This window comes from Otolemur garnettii, unplaced genomic scaffold (genome assembly GCF_000181295.1).
Source record: "Otolemur garnettii isolate 467f Iridium unplaced genomic scaffold, OtoGar3 scaffold00149, whole genome shotgun sequence".
In the NCBI taxonomy this organism is placed as follows: Eukaryota; Metazoa; Chordata; class Mammalia; order Primates; family Galagidae; genus Otolemur; species Otolemur garnettii.
Genome location: NW_003852544.1, coordinates 2,610,899 through 2,626,949, shown reverse-complemented (window position 1 = coordinate 2,626,949; position 16,051 = coordinate 2,610,899). Strand labels below are relative to the sequence as shown.

The 16,051-nt window shown below is 37.0% G+C and overlaps 1 protein-coding gene across 3 annotated transcripts in view; it reads left to right on the top strand.

The window, feature by feature from the left end:
• Window positions 1-16,051, top strand: part of EXOC2 (exocyst complex component 2) — a 217,468-nt gene that overhangs the window by 125,357 nt on the left and 76,060 nt on the right. For all 3 annotated transcript variants that reach the window (XM_023518879.1, XM_003799342.3, XM_023518878.1), the window contains exons 17-21: window positions 1,106-1,167; window positions 6,373-6,453; window positions 6,910-6,969; window positions 7,940-8,001; window positions 9,689-9,755. In XM_023518879.1, the coding sequence (XP_023374647.1) occupies window positions 1,106-1,167; window positions 6,373-6,453; window positions 6,910-6,969; window positions 7,940-8,001; window positions 9,689-9,755 (332 nt within the window). The remainder of the gene's footprint in view (window positions 1-1,105; window positions 1,168-6,372; window positions 6,454-6,909; window positions 6,970-7,939; window positions 8,002-9,688; window positions 9,756-16,051) is intronic.

The following is a 16,051-nucleotide window of genomic DNA, read 5'->3' as shown; positions in this document are numbered from 1 at the left end:
TAAAACATTCACATTCTACTCTTAGAAAGATTCACCTGTACCCCTATAAGGTAAACCTCAGAAGTAATCCCTCCAAACTCCCTCCCTCCACCCATTCCCCCCTCCCTTAATTGACCTAATTTTCATAGACCGGACATCCATCACATGTATGTACCAGTATAGTAGGCCTAGTTCCTTATGTTGACCACCTCCATATATTGACTAGTTTGTTATAGTTCCTTGGGTGGTCAATTTAAAGAGGTTCTACTGTTTTTAAAATTTAGTAGAAAAATCAGCATACATACAAAATATTGTTAACAATTGTCCTCTGGATCCTATAATTACATATGAGTCTTGTTTTCTTTATACTTTTTTAAAAATTTTCAGTATTTTCTACATAAAATTATAAAAAGCAATAAAGTTTATCTTTCAAAGCAGCCTTTGGGGTATTTAATATTTTTAAAATAGGAACACTGTTATAAATGATATAAGCCATTAGTATCTGCTTTGAGGCTTTTTAGGTAGGGAAGTTACAGAATTCATGGCTAATATACTGTGTAAATGGAAAGAGAGTGGAATCCCGGTGAGAAACTGAACATTCCTCTCTGAATTCATCACCTTCCCACTGGGAACCTGAGCCAAGCCCCAGTGCTGAAAGTTTGGGCAGGTGGCACTTCCATAGCCAGGTGAGAATCACACTGCCATTGTCAGGAACATATAGGATTCATCCAGAATCCAAATCATTCATCAAAAATTTTAGGGGAAAAGTATTATATGGCTTATTTCATACATGTCTAATCAAAAATTCCAAAATTCATCAGAAATTTTAGGGAAAAAATATTGCTTATTTCGTACATGTCTAATATTATCAAGAATATTGAACAATTCTCCAAATTAGGCTGTGCAGTGAAAAATTTTGTTTACGTTAATATTTTACTGGAAAAATGCACCAAACAATACATATTTAAAATCTCAAGTCTACCATAATTATATTCTTTTCTTTTATCGAGTTTTTATAAGCCTGTCTAAAACAGTGAACAACCATAACATGTATAGATTTTTATCTTTATGAAGTTCAGCAAGATAGTTATAATGAAAAGTACTTGTGTGCTTGTGTTCCGTGTAGAAATAAAGAGATTAGCTGAAAAAGAAGACTGGATTGTTGATAATGAAGGCCTGACTTCTCTAGTAAGTATAAATTATTTTTGAATTCTTAGTCATTATTGTATATTACATTCAAAATAAATGATTTATTATATTCATAAGGAGCATACGCTCTCTTACCTTGCAACTCTAGTTTCTGTAAATAGAAGTAAAAAGCTTCCTAGTTTTTCTTGTCAAATCATTTTTGTTGAATGCTAGCTATAAATATTAAAAAATTAATGAAAACAGTGGTTTCTTTAGAGTGACCTTTGTTCATCCTATATAACTTATACTTTTTATCTGTGTTGCCTTTTAGAAAATGGAATATGCTTAATTGCAAGTTATTCGGCAACTTGAATCATTAACTTGTCAGATGGGACTTCTAAGTTTCAGATACCTCTGAAAGTAGTTTTCATGATTTGTCGTGTTTTCACACTTGTCTCCTGGATCCCCCATTGCCAGCAGCTGCTGGAACGTCCTACTGGCTTAAACAAGGCAGGGCCTTTCTGTTTCTCTCACATTAGTCTGAGAGCCTGATCGTGCCCTCAGCGCCCAGGGCTCCCCCGTTCTTCCCTTGACCCTTCATGCTGAGTCTTTGCTCAGGATGACTTAGGTCACTCATGGCCTCACTGCTAACTAAAGAAAGCTCAGCCCCAGGAGCCACAGCCCACATCTGTGTCCACACCTACTTGACCAGAATTTGCTCACATACCCATTCTTGTCAGCAACAAAAGCTGGGAAAATGGAGTTTTTCAACTGTTCTCAACCATTTCTGTCTTAGTAAGAAAAAAGGAGAAAATAAGTCCTGGCGAGGCAACTAACAGTTTCTGCCTCAGATAAGGAAAGTAGAATAAAATGGTCTTGTCTTGCCCAAATTTACAAACCGTTGATGAGTTAACCTGTTGAAGCAGGGATCTTGAATAATATTTCATTTCCTTGAATTTCCATATAGTCTTCCCCTATTATCCATGGGAATTTGGACCCACTCATGATACCAAAATATGAAGATGGTATCTTCATGTGAAGTCCTTCAAGTTGGCACTCTTTATCCATAGATTCTGCAGCCAGCTGGTTCCACCACTGGTTGAATCCATGGATGCAGAACTCGTGGGTATGAAAGGCTGACTGTACTTTTCATTAACAGTCTTTCCTTGATGGTCAGGGAATTTGTAGACTCATTTTATTCCTCCAAAGTTCAATATCCTATCTTAAGTCAATATAAATATGTGTGTTGTACCATACTTTATATAATAATGTGGTTTGGAAAAGCAGTGCCTACTGATAATTTTTTTCAAGTTAAATTGTTATTGAAATGAATTAGGGAAGTTGATCATTTTTAATAAATCAATTATAATTCTATTTTAAAGGATTTACTTTTTAAGAAATATTTTAATTAGTTGTATCTATTCTATTTGTCACAATTACTAGATTTATGTACAACCTGTTCTACAGCTAATTGTCTCTTGCACTCAGTCGTTAGAGAAAAGTGTGGAGCAGACCTGTACCACCCTGTACAGCAGCCACCTGAGCCCCACAAAAAGACGGAATACAAAACATCTCAACTTTTATATTGGTTACATGTTGAAATAGCAATAATTGGATATGCTACATGAAATAAATCATATTACAGTTAACTTTATTTCTTTTCACTTTTTTAATGTGATTACTAGAAAATCTGCAGTGTGGCTTATATTTGTGGCTCACAGTATATTTCTTTTGGAAAGCACTGGTACAGCGGAAAAAATGCATTGGACTCAATTTAGGATCACAACCTATTATAGTTTAGGCAATACTAAAGAAGCCATATAACTGCTATGACCATACTGTCTTCATTTGTAAAGGAGGAGCAGGATAGTGCTTCACAGTTTTGTGAGTTAGGATTAAGTGAGACACTATGGACCAGAGCACTTTGTAAATTTCAAAGCTTTAGCTGAACAGACATAAAGGATTTTTATTTGCTTAATACTTAGAGACCACTATGATGATAATACCTTAAGCCTACATTATTCCTATTTTCAAAGCACTTTCATACAAGCCTGCCCTCATCATTATAGCAAGCAGAAGGACAAGTCAGAAGGGACCACTGGACTATCACCCCTTGAATAACTTGCCCAAATGAAATGGTTATGCAGGTAGATTAACCATTGAGTCACCTTGCTGCCTGGTTCATGACGCCTGCTCACATTGGTCTTGTGCAAAGGAAAAAAAATTATATGTTCAATTTGAGAAAATAGTATCTCTGCTGTCAAGGTTCTGTGTTTTATTTTATTTAACTGACATACATTCAAGGCAGCCCCTGTGGCTCAAAGGAGTAGGGTGCCGGCCCCATATGCCAGAGGTGGTGGGTTCAAACCCAGCCCTGGCCAAAAACTGCAAATAAATAAATAAATAAACAAATAAAACCTGACATACACCCTATAACATTGTGCCCATTAAGTGGAAGGCCACCCATCCTCCTTCTCCAACCCTTTCCCGCTCTCTCATTCCTCCACCCCCCACCTTGAATTGATTTGAGTTTTTCTCTTATGTGGGGATGTATTAGATTGTCTTTTGGCTTCATAATAGTATTGAGTACATTGAATTTTTCCTTCTCCATTCTTGTGATACATTAAAATAACTAATTTCATGTTTGATCTCACACACAAACTACATAACCACATACAGGGACAAAAGAACTAAACCCCATTGTGCCTTATGAATGAATGATCCACAGGAAGTGGCTCATCTGGAGTCGGACAAGACAGTCTCTAGACACATACCATTGAGGAAATAGGCTGTAAGAAGACTTGGTAGACTTGGTAATGCTGAGTAAGGTTTTTAGCTACTTATCATGGATCTCAAGACAAAAGGTAAATCAATGCTTAGAGCACAAGTCTAGAGTCCAGCTATGAATATTAGTGTTTTAATCTGTTGTGGGTGTAAAATTCTTAGACTTTGAACAATGAAAAATTTTATCAAAGCTTATCGTATACCCTTAATTTATATTTTCTTAATATTTCCACAGTACCAACCCCCTTTGCTTGAAATAAGAGTACTTTTTCTTTCCCTGTGGCTAGGATAGGAAAATGTTGCTTATCACATTAAAGAAATGAACATACACTCTACCTCATTATGACTGTCTCTTCAGCTGAAGTATTATCTTTAATTAGAACTTCACTGCAGTGCTCTGAAACAGCTCATTAAAAGCATCCTGTTTTCTTCTCATGTTGAAAATGGTTTCTGCCTTTTTTCAATTTGGATAATTCTGAGAATTTTCTTCTTTCAGAAGAACTGGAATGATGTGTGATTACTTCTTACAGTCAGCTAACTTGGATGATTCACTGACAATACACAGAGATAGTACTATTTCTTTTTTTAGCGCGTGTGTAGGCCCTCACTTACTCCTGATATAACTAAAACACATTGAGCCTTCTAGTATTCTCTGTCCACTAATATTAATATAGATATAAAATTAATAAAGAAATCTAGTTCACATTTTAATTTAAGAAATATAAGTAACTACACATGAACATTGACGTATAACTACCCATAGATGAATTTGGGATTTAATTCTCAATATATTAAATTTTCATACTTTCTAAGAGAGGTAGGTCAGATTAATCAGGCTAGTCACCTAACATGTTTTGACTCTTTAAATGCTTTCTGTGCAATTAGTATTTCATCCGGCATTCCTTACTTCTTAATATTTTCTCTATACTTCCACTTTTAAGTATTCTTTGTGGTGCCCTCTGGTGGTTTCAAAGTGTAGTAATAAAATGACATAAATGCCAAAGCACTGCTGTATTTTAGCTTTCATTAAGTCTGGGTTCCTTTTGGTAAGAAAATAAATGTCCTTTTCAAAATATTTATGTGTCGCTTCCTTTCCTCTGTTGAATTTTTTCATAAACCTTTTAAAACTTGATGTGTGTATTGAGTAGAGGTTCTCAATTTTTTTGGCATATATCATAGCAGGTTGAGCATTGAACCTTCCATGGCTCTCTGCCTGTTGCAGGAAACCCAAACCCTGTGCCCCATTTCTTGAGGCCAGTTGCCCAAGCTCTGTGGTTTTGACATGCTCCTCTTCCTGAGGTCCTTCAGCCCCAGCAATTTCTTGCCCACTCTGGTCTGTGTGTACTGTGCTTCATGAAGACTCGTTCCCTCCTTCCCTGTCCTCTCTAAGGGCCCACAACCCTGGCAGTTTCTTACCCACGCTAGGCCATGTGTGGTGTCCTATGAGGACTTGCTCCCTCCTCTCCTGTCCTCTTACTGCAGCCATCAGCTTTAGTGTTCTCACTGGCTGGGGGTTGGGGGGTTCTTTGACTATCCTGTTTACAGCAGATCCTTCTCTGTCACAATTGTTCTCTGAGTTCTACATGTTTTATTCATGATGCTTATTTTAGTGTACAGTTGCAATTATTTTATTTCTATACTTTTCAACTTTTTTTGTTGACTATGACTTTCACAGCATCACCTGTCTGAAATAGACATATAATGAGAACTCTTGTCAGTCTTACGCTTATGTCTCTATTACCTACAGTCATTCCTGGCAGAAAATACACCTTAACTACTCCTTGGAGCTAAGATATCACAATTCATTCACACTTAATTTTGAAATGCCTCTGGTTGGACACATAATAGAACTTCTGTAAGTTGACCACACAAGGGACTGTAACATACTGGCCAACATACTGAGGTGGTCGACATAAGGAACTAGGCCTGCTATGCTAATATGTACATGTGGTGCACGTCCAGTCTATGAAAATTGGGTCACCTTAGGGAGATGGTCAACTACAGAGGTTCTACTGTATTTTTATTTTCTGACTTTATATAGAAAATGACTATAATGACTTATTTAAAGATTTTTTACCTCCTCCAGATTGTTATTTTTAAATTTTGTTTTGTTGAACAGTACCAGAGAGGCGGACAAAGAGCTTGAACTCATCTCTGAAAATGGCATTTAAAATATCTGCTATCTACTACTTATGGTGTCATTTGCCTCTCACAAGAATAGAATGTTGAAGGAAATTTTTAGTTAGACCTAAGTTCTATTCTGGTTGAATTTGATGTACTTTAAATAGTTTCAAGATTTATCCATTTTTAAATAGCAGGCGCAAAGCATGACAAACTTAACAACTCAGTGACTGGAAGATTTTTTGTCAGATTGATAAATTTGAAAAATTTAGAGCTTTTGGCTATCTTCACTTCTGATAAATATATCTTAGTAATCAGTGCATGTTTTTTTAATTTCAAGATACCCTTTTTTTCCTTCAGCCCTGTCAGTTTGAACAGTGCATCGTGCATTCCCTGCAGTCACTAAAGGATGTTCTCGAGTGCAAGCCTGGAGAGGCCAGTGTAAGTTCTCTGTTCGGTTTCACCTCTGCTTCAGAACTTCCCAGGGAATCACAGCTGTACATTTTTAAGTCCTTGAAGCCCAGGAGCTTTTCTCCCGCATCGCTCGCTTGTTTCATTTCTTTTAACTGCATAAGTGTGCTGATTTCTGGTTCCAACATAGCTAATAAAAGGTAACATGTGATAGAGTTCTTGCACTGATAGCACTTTGTGAACAGAATGAACAGTTGACCTGGATGTTGTCACTCAGCCCACTACTTCGCAGTCTTCTCAGTTCAGTCACCACAGCTAGGAAAACCACGTGTAGGCCAGCTCTTCACTCACATCCCCGTTCAGAGTAGGGAGACCCATGCTGGAAGCAGTTTTCTGTATTTTAACTATTTGTATCTAACTTCATAAAGAAAAAGTTTTGTTTTACTACCACAGTCTGAAACTTTTAATGAAAATTTTTCCTCACAGGTCTTTCAACAACCCAAAACACAGGAGGAGGTTTGCCAACTAAGCATCAATATCATGCAGGTAATAATTGCAAGCAGTGATACCCAAACCCTATGGTTAGAGTCCCTCAATAGTTAGAGTCCCTAGCCCCAAATAATGGCTAGTCAACCCCTCCTATTTATAAGGTATGTATACATATATTAAATATGTATTTTTGTTTCCTCATGTCTGTATATATAATAGTCAAGGGTAAATAGGGCAACAAAATAAAGTTTAATGGAGGGCTCGGTGCCTGTGGCTCAAGTGGCTAAGGCACCAGCCACGTACACCTAAGGTGGCGGGTTCGAATCCCCAGCCCGGGCCCGCCAAACAACAATGATGGCTGCAACCAAAAAAATGGCCGGGCGTTGTGGCGGGTGCCTGTAGTCTCAGCTACTTGGGAGGCTGAGGCAAGAGACTCGCTTGAGCCCAGGAGTTGGAGGTTGTTGTGAGCTGTGATGCCATGGCACTCTACCCAGGGGGATAGCTTGAGGCTCTGTCTCAAAAAAAAAAAAAAAAAAGTTTAATGGAGAATTAATTATAACTTATTTTAGCAGTACCCAACCTTTTCATTTTTATTATATTTCCCTTTTTTGTATTCTCTTGGTACTTTATATATATTTATATTACAGCACAGAGTAAATGATAGTCATTTACATTATAATCTGGAGTATAAAGACTTTTGATTGGGGCTTTGTACACATATAAATGAAGTTGAGCATGTGGATGAGTGGAAAAAGGTCTTTTGCCTAATAAGTATTTAGGAAATTAATAATTTATCAAAAAATCAATGCTTTTAATTTTCTTTTATGTATTGATGGGATATATACTTCTATCATTAACAGGATATATATGAAATATATTCCTTGATACATCTCTCTCCCACAGCCATACTACTTGTGAGATATATACATCTACTTTAATTTATGTAAAGTTATTTTTGTGTTCAAATAGATTAATATCTGAGAGTTTATTCATCTGAGAATCCTAAAACTTATTATTTCTGATTTAGGTTTTTATACACTGTCTGGAACAATTGAGCACCAAGCCCGATGCAGATATAGATACTACACAGTAAGTGAAAATGAAATAAATCTCATTAATGCATTTAGGAGAATTAAAAATACAGATTCAAGTTTGATATTCAGTCTTATATCCTAAGACTTCCAGTAAAATAGGTTGTTTATATTAAAGTCAGTTTTATATATTAGACCTATTCTTTCCCATAATTAGAGTCATACTAAGCATATTGAACATATACATATGATGTGCTTATTAATTGTCAACAGATTTCATAAATAATCAAGTGGAAAATTGAAATATATATAACTCCTAGTTGATTATGTTTGCAATTCTGCCATTAGGGGAACACATTAGTACTCTTGTGATTTCTGGTTCCAACATAGCTAATAAAAGGCAAAATGTGGTAGAGTTGTTGCACCAATTCTGCCATTAGGGGAACACATTGGTACTCTTGTGATTAGCACCTGTAGCTCAATGGTTAGAGTGCCTGCCCCATGCACCGGGGCAGGTGGGTTTGAATCCAGCCTGGGCCTGCTTACAAAACAAAACAAAGCAAAAAAGTCTGGGTCAGGCTTAGTTATTTGAGCTCCAGAGAATCTTAACTCATGATGTTTAAAAATCCATGTAGCCATCCATGTTCTATTAGACAGCATTGTAAAATCTAGTTGTTTTTTTTTTTTAATCTGGTTTTTCTGAACTATATTGGCATGTTATAACTGTTGTGTGCCTGTGATTTATGCTCTGACACAGATAACACTGAAATAAATACCTCTTAAATCTTAAATTAACAATTTGAGAATTTTTCCATGTTAGTCTAGTCACTGGTTTTTGCTCTTCAGTGTATGAAACTGTTAACCTCTCTAGAGACCTAGTAAGCTTTTAATTCTCAATTTCCTCTGATTTGATTTCATATATTTAGCTCCCTCTTCCACCAGAAGTTTTTATTCTTACATCCCTGATATTATTGATTATTATTAATAAGTCTTTCCTTATCATTTTATTAAAATTTCTATTTCATATATCATTGAATTCTGATAAATTATGCAATGTATTTCTAAATTTTTTATATCAATTGATGCTGTTTTAATTATTACTAGTTTATGTTTTAATGTTTTTCAGGTTGGTATACTTTTTTTACCTCTAGATTTTGAAATATTTTGATATTTACATCATTTAAGTCGTCCATGTGAATTCTAAAATTAGTTGGTCAGCTTTAAAGAAAGTAAATTCTGTGGAAGTATTTATTATGATTCTGTTATATCTATAAATTAGTCAGTGGGGTTGTGATCCTGCCCGCCCACACCCCTCACACCCCCACCCCTGTTTTACATTTCTGGTTACTTGTGGGTTATTAATTTCCTAACTCACCTCACCTGAAAGTGAGCTTGGACTAGCCCCTGGATATTCTGATAGGCAGAATCATTTTAATTATGTAGATATATACTTAGGATAATTAGAATTATTTGACATCCCCCCCCCGCCCAGCAATTTACTTTTCTATTTAGCTAAATCGAAGCCTTAATACTTTGGGAAGACCCAAAATTTTATATGGTCCATGTTAATAGCTAGTCCATCATGTTTTATTTGAACTGTTAATTATTAAATAAAAGAACTTATGGAAGGTTATGTGATTTTTTTTAACCAAAACAGTTAAAATTCACATTTATATATAGTTCACTATATTTTTAAATATTAGTGCTTTAATTGTAACTATTCACTTACTTGTTCCTATGTTCAGTCTTTCTGTGGATGTGTCTTCCCCTGATTTGTTTGGAAGTATCCATGAAGACTTCAGTTTGACCTCTGTAAGTAAGATGATAAATAGAAAGGAAAACCTGAAAAACTATTAATAATTAATGACTTTCACAAATCAGTCTAAATTACTTTGTTACTGCCTCATTGCTATAAAATACAGTATAGAACATTGCTCTATACTTTGGAGCTATGTCATACGTGAAAATTTTAGTACATATAATTTATATGAGTTTCACACTTAAAACTTTTTAGTTAGAATTGCAGCTATCTATAGTTCTATGTACTGTCTGCATCTTGCAGTTCCTGAGTTGTTAGTCAGGTGCCCCAGAGTTGTTACAATCAGATGGGGAAGACAAGAGTGCCTGTTTTCTTCACACCTTTTGCCTCCTCAGCCAGGGAATTTCTGCTTTTCTCTGTTTTATTTTTGTACATTCTCTGGTAACATTTTATCTCAACACAAGTGCAGATTAAAAATATATATGTAGGGGAGGGGGTGGATGGGTGGAGGGAGGGTGATTGGAGGGATCAACTCTATGGTTTATTTTACAAGGGTACAAGTGAATCTTTCTAAATGTAGAATATAAATGTCTTAACACAATAACTGAGAAAATGACATAAAGGCTATGTTAACCAGTTTGATGAAAATATTTCAAATTGTATATGAAAACACCACACTGTATCCCATGATTGCATTAATGTACACAGCTATCATTTAATAAAAAAAAGGAGTGAAAATAAAAATATACATGTATACATGAACACATACATGTGAACCTATGTACATATGTGTATTTATACATGTTATTTTTGACGTATACACATACACGTACATCATCATATATATAAATTGAGCCATCAAAATCAAACTCCAGCTGGCTTGAAGCAAATAGCCCTCCCTGGTTTGTCCTGAGCTTGAAGGATGTGTGTGTGTGTATATATGTATCTTAAGAAAAAAATCATGACCTGAATTCTACCCTGTGTCTTTTCCATAGTTACTATATTCTTAAGCATAAATTCCCAAATGAATTGGGTATATTAAGAATAATATAGTTTTAAAGTAACTAAAGAAACTCTAGGTTTAATTCCATGGATGACTAGGTAGAGAGCGATACCAGACACTGAGGAAGAGAATTCAGAACGAAAACAGGGTGATCATTGCAAAGCATCAGGGAAACTTACATACAGATGAGCCGCATGTGCCTTCTCAAGGATCAGCGAGAAGAGATGTTCTTTCTGGGTATGTTAGTAATAAGGGGGTTGGATTATGGGGATTATATAAGGGTTCAAGACATTTAGCTCGGGGCAGGGCTTCGTCTACCTGTTCAGCAGCATAGTTGCTCTCTTGATATTCCTAAGCTACCCAAGGAGCTTTATTAGGTCCTGGGACTTTTCAAGGCCCAGCCTGGGTGCAGGCCTGCCATGTAGACAGTTGGCTGAACCACAGAGGGGTCTGGGCACTCTGTACTGCTCAGTCAGGGGATAGAATGAAAGTGGAGGACGGAGGGACCCTGTACTAGTAGGATGAGAGAAGGGCCAAATACATAAAAGTAATACTGGGTTCTCAGTATTTAAGGGGCAGTTAGAAGGAGAGAGCCTGGATATTCCCTGAAAAGGAATAATCAGAGTGATAGGAGAAAATCCAGATAGAGCAGCATACTGAGACAGGTGGAAAAGTGCATTTCGATGGAGGAATACTTGCCACTGTGAAGCTGAGGAGGCTGGGAGGTTGAGCAGTAGGCCTGGGGTGCTTGGCAGCAGGCCCTGTGTGCTTGGCAGCAGAAGTGAGGCCTCAGGGCCTGTGGAAAAAGGAGAGAGGATGGGGATAGGGGCACCAGGGCTGAAGGAGGGCCCCCAAGTGGAGAAGGGCCTGGCCAGCTTTGGGCCAACCATGCCTTCTTCCTCCATCTTTCAGAACAAGCTGTGTTCACTGAGTCTTCCCTTCTCCCAGAAACTCCATAAATTTTTAGCCCTTTCTCCACTGGTGCACTTGCACTTCCTTGAGTGACAGAGGCAGTGGTGATGGTGGTGGTGGTCCTTGGAGCCCCCTTCAAGGCTCCCCATGTTCCACCTCCCATCCAACCTCCTGTTGCCCTGCCACAGAAGGCTCCATGTGTGCCACTAGTCACAGGTCCTCATCTATCCTGTTTGACTCTCCAGTGTTCCTTATGACCAAATTCAGTTCCTCTGTTTTCCCCACTGGAAGATAATAGATTTGGCTCTTCTTTCAGATTACTGAGTTCTCTTAGGGTCTTGTCCAAAAGGGAAGCCATTATGGTAAGAAAGACCTGGATTTGGAATCAAGCAGAAAACATTGACTGACATCCTAGGTGCTAACCAACTGCATAACCTTGGGAGCATCCAGGCCAACTGTTCTGACAAACTTGTGTTGGCAATGCTTGTGTTACAGAGATGCCATGAGGGATGGCTGGAATGATACCTGAGCCATATGCCTTCATCTATAGGTGTGATGTCTGATGGGTTGTTATTTTCAAATATACATCGCCATCTAAGCTGTTAAAGAGCTTTTGATTAGTTCTCCAAGGTTAAGAATTTGATCGTGTTGTTCACTTGGTCTTCCCACTCTTATTTTATCTGATTGGTTACATTTGAGAAACAAATACACTGACTAAGAGTAAAGACTTTAAATTACTCAAATAATTTTTCTTTTTTTTTTTTTTGAGATCCAGTTGCCCTGGGTAGAGTGCCATGGCATCATTATAGCTTACAACAACCTCACAGTCCTGGGCTCAAGCAATCCTCTTGCCTCAGGCTCCCGAGTAGCTGAGACTACAGACATCCACCATGGTGCCTGGCTAGTTTTTCTATTTTTAGTAGAGATGGATCTTGAACTCTGGAACTCAAATGATCTACCCACTTTGACCTCCCTCTGCTGGGATTACAGGTGCGAGCCACATGCCTGGTCCCAAACAATTTATCTATTTTTGAAAAACCATGATAGTACAATGGGAAAGAATCAAGCAAAGAAAGTTAATAGGACAGAGAAGATGAGGCAGGTTTAGGTCTGCTAGATAAGGAAGTTTGACTCTTGGAAAAAAAAATAATTAAAGATTGATGTTAAAACTGAGAAACCAGTTGAGATTTTTGAGGAATGCAGCATGTTTGGAGTGGCTACATGTCATGCTTACTTATTCCACATCTTTACAAAGAGTGTACAATGGTGACACCTGCTTAGGGGCTGGAAGGAAATATGGCCTTGGCCATGCAAGTTTTCAGGACTTGTTCACTGCTTTCTTTGTAATTTCTTTATTCACAAATTGCAGGAAAGGAGTATTATACGTAATGTAGCCCTGTTTATTTTGTTTCACACTTCAATTCCCATCCATAAATTAATTCACGGCCATTAGCAACTTTTTGTTTACTTTTGTTCATAGCCAAAAAGGCAGTGAATAGGCTATACTCTGCCAGAAATAAAAATAGGAATATTTTAAGTAAGGAAATACAGAAAGGTTTTAGGAATTTGATGGAGCTAGGTGAAATTATTAGGAGACATTATATATGCCTGGCAATTGAGTTCCAAAACCATACTTGTAGTTTTTCCATCTTTAGTGTGTGATCTTAATAGAACAGGAACCTGTTTATTTCTAAGGTTATTGTATTGGATTACTTTATTGGTAAGATATTCTGATTATATACATAAAGAGTAATCAAAATATGGGTGAGGACTATTCCTGGAAAGGGATTTTTGCCATCGTTTTGGTCAAGAGATCAAAGTCAAGACTCTAGATGAGTTGTGGTTTTTCCAGAGAATGCGAAAATACCCTCACAACTGCGGGAGCAGAGGCGGGGAGCCTCGGTGAACTCTGACAGCGTGGCAAGGGCTATTCCTGGAATTTCATATATAAATATAGTTCTTCTGAACTATAAAAGGTTATTTTATTCCTCAGCATTTGGATATGGTAGTTTTTTTTTGTTTGTTTGTTTTGTTTTGCTTCAGGTATTTTTTTTTATTAAATCATAAACACATAGATCATGTATACATTAATGCATTTATAGGGTACAATGTGCTGATTTCATATAGCATTAGGAATGCTTACATCACACTGGTTAATATATACCTCATTTCGTTTACTTAGTTATTGTGTTAAGACATTTCTACTCTATACTAATAGATCCGACATGTACCCTTGCATTATGTACCATACGTGTGATTCCACCATTCACCCTCCCTCAATCTGATCTACCCTCCCATCCCCCCACTTCATTTTGGGCCATAGTTGTGATCTATTCTTCATATGAAAGTATAAGTGATTGTGAATTGGTTTCATAACAGTACTGAGTACCTTGGTTATTTTTTCTTCCATTCTTGAGATACTTTACTAAGTGGGATATGTTCCAGCTCTATCCATGTAAACGTAAAAGAGGTAAAGTCTCCATCTTTTTAAAGGCTTCATAATATTCCATGGTATACATATACCACAATTTAGTAATCCATTCATGGGTTGATGGGCACTTGGGATGCTTCATGACTTGGTTATTATGAATTGAGCTGCAATGAACAATCTGATGCAAATATCTTTGTTATAAAGTGATTTTTGGTCTTTTGGATACACATCTACTAGAGGAATTGCAGGATCAAACTGCAGGTCTACTTTTAGATCCCTGAGTATTCTCCATACTTCTTTCCAAAAGGGATGTGTTAGCTTACACTCCCACCAGCCGTGCAGAAGTGTTCCCTTTTCTCCACATCCACGCCAACCTCTGTAGTTCTGGGATTTTGTTATGTGAGCCACTTTTATGGGAGTTAGATGATATCTCAAAGTGGTTTTGATTTGCGTTTCTCTGATGATTAAAGATGATGAGCATTTTTTCATGTGTCTATAGGCCATGCACCTGTCATCTTCAGAGAAGCTTCTGTTCAAGTCCCTTGCCCACAATGAAATGGGATTACTTGTTCTTTTCTTATTAATAAGTTTGAGTTCTCTGTGGATTCTGGTTATCAAACCTTTGTCAGAAGCATAACCTGCAAATGTCCTCTCCCATTCTAGGGCTGTCTGCTTACTTTATTTACTGTATTCTTGGCTGTGCAGAAGCTTTTTAGTTTGATCAGATCCCAATAATGTATTTTTGATGTTGCTTCAATTGCCCAGGGGGTCCTCCTCATAAAATATTCTCCCAGGCCAATTTCTTCAAGTGTTTCTCCTGCACTCTCCCCAAGAATCTTTATAGTTTCATGTCTTAGGTTTAAATCTTTTATCCAGCGAGAGTCAATTTTTGTTAATGGTGAAAGGTGTGGGTCCAGTTTCAGTCTTCTGTAAGTCACTAGCCAGTTCTCCCAGCACCATTTGTGAAATAGGGAATCTTTCCCCCAATTTATGTTTTTCATAGGCTTATCAAAGATCAAGTGATAAGTGTCTGAATTCATCTCTTGGTTCTCAATTCTGTTCCATACATCTACCTCTCTATTTTTGTACCAGTATCATGCTGTTTTGATCACTATAAATTTATAGTACAGTTTGAAGTCTGGTAGTGTAATTCCTCCTGATGTGTTTTTATTTCTGAGTAATGTCTTAGCTATTCGAGCTTTTTTCTGGTTCCATATAAAACAAAGTGCTATTTTTTCAGATCTTTAAAGTATGATTATGGTGCTTTGATAGGGATTGCATTAAATTTGTAAACTGCTTTGGGTAATATGGACATTCTAACAATGTTGATTCTTCCTAGCCATGAGCATGGTATGTTTTTCCATTTATTAACATCTTCAGCTATTTCTTTTCTCAGAGTTTTATAATTCTCTTTATAGAGATCTTTCATGTCCTTTGTTAGGTAAATTCCCAAATATTTTATCTTCTTTGACACAACTGTAAAGAGAATAGAGTCCTTGACTGTTTTTTTGGCTTGACTATTATTGGCATATATAAAAGCTACTGATTTGTGAGTATTGATTTTGTATCCTGAGACACTACTGTATTCCTTGATCACTTCTAAGAGTTTTGTGGTTGAGTCCTTGGTGTTTTCCAGGTATCAAATCATATCATCAGCGAAGAGTGAAAGTTTGATCTCCTCTGACCCTATCTGTGTACCCTGATCACCTTCTCTTGCCTTATTGCAATGGCTAAGACTTCCATTACAATGTTGAATAGCTGTGGAGACAATGAGCAACCTTGCCTGGTTCCTGATCTGAGTTGAAATGTTTTCAGTTTCATTCTATTCAATATGATATTGACTGTGGGTTTGCTGTAGATGGCCTCTATCAGTTTAAGAAAAGTCCCTTCTATGCCTATTTTCTTAAGTGTTCTGATCATGAAAGGATGCTGGATATTGTCAGAAGCTCTTTCTGCATCTATTGAGACAATCATATGGTCTTTGTTTTTTGGTTTGTTTATGT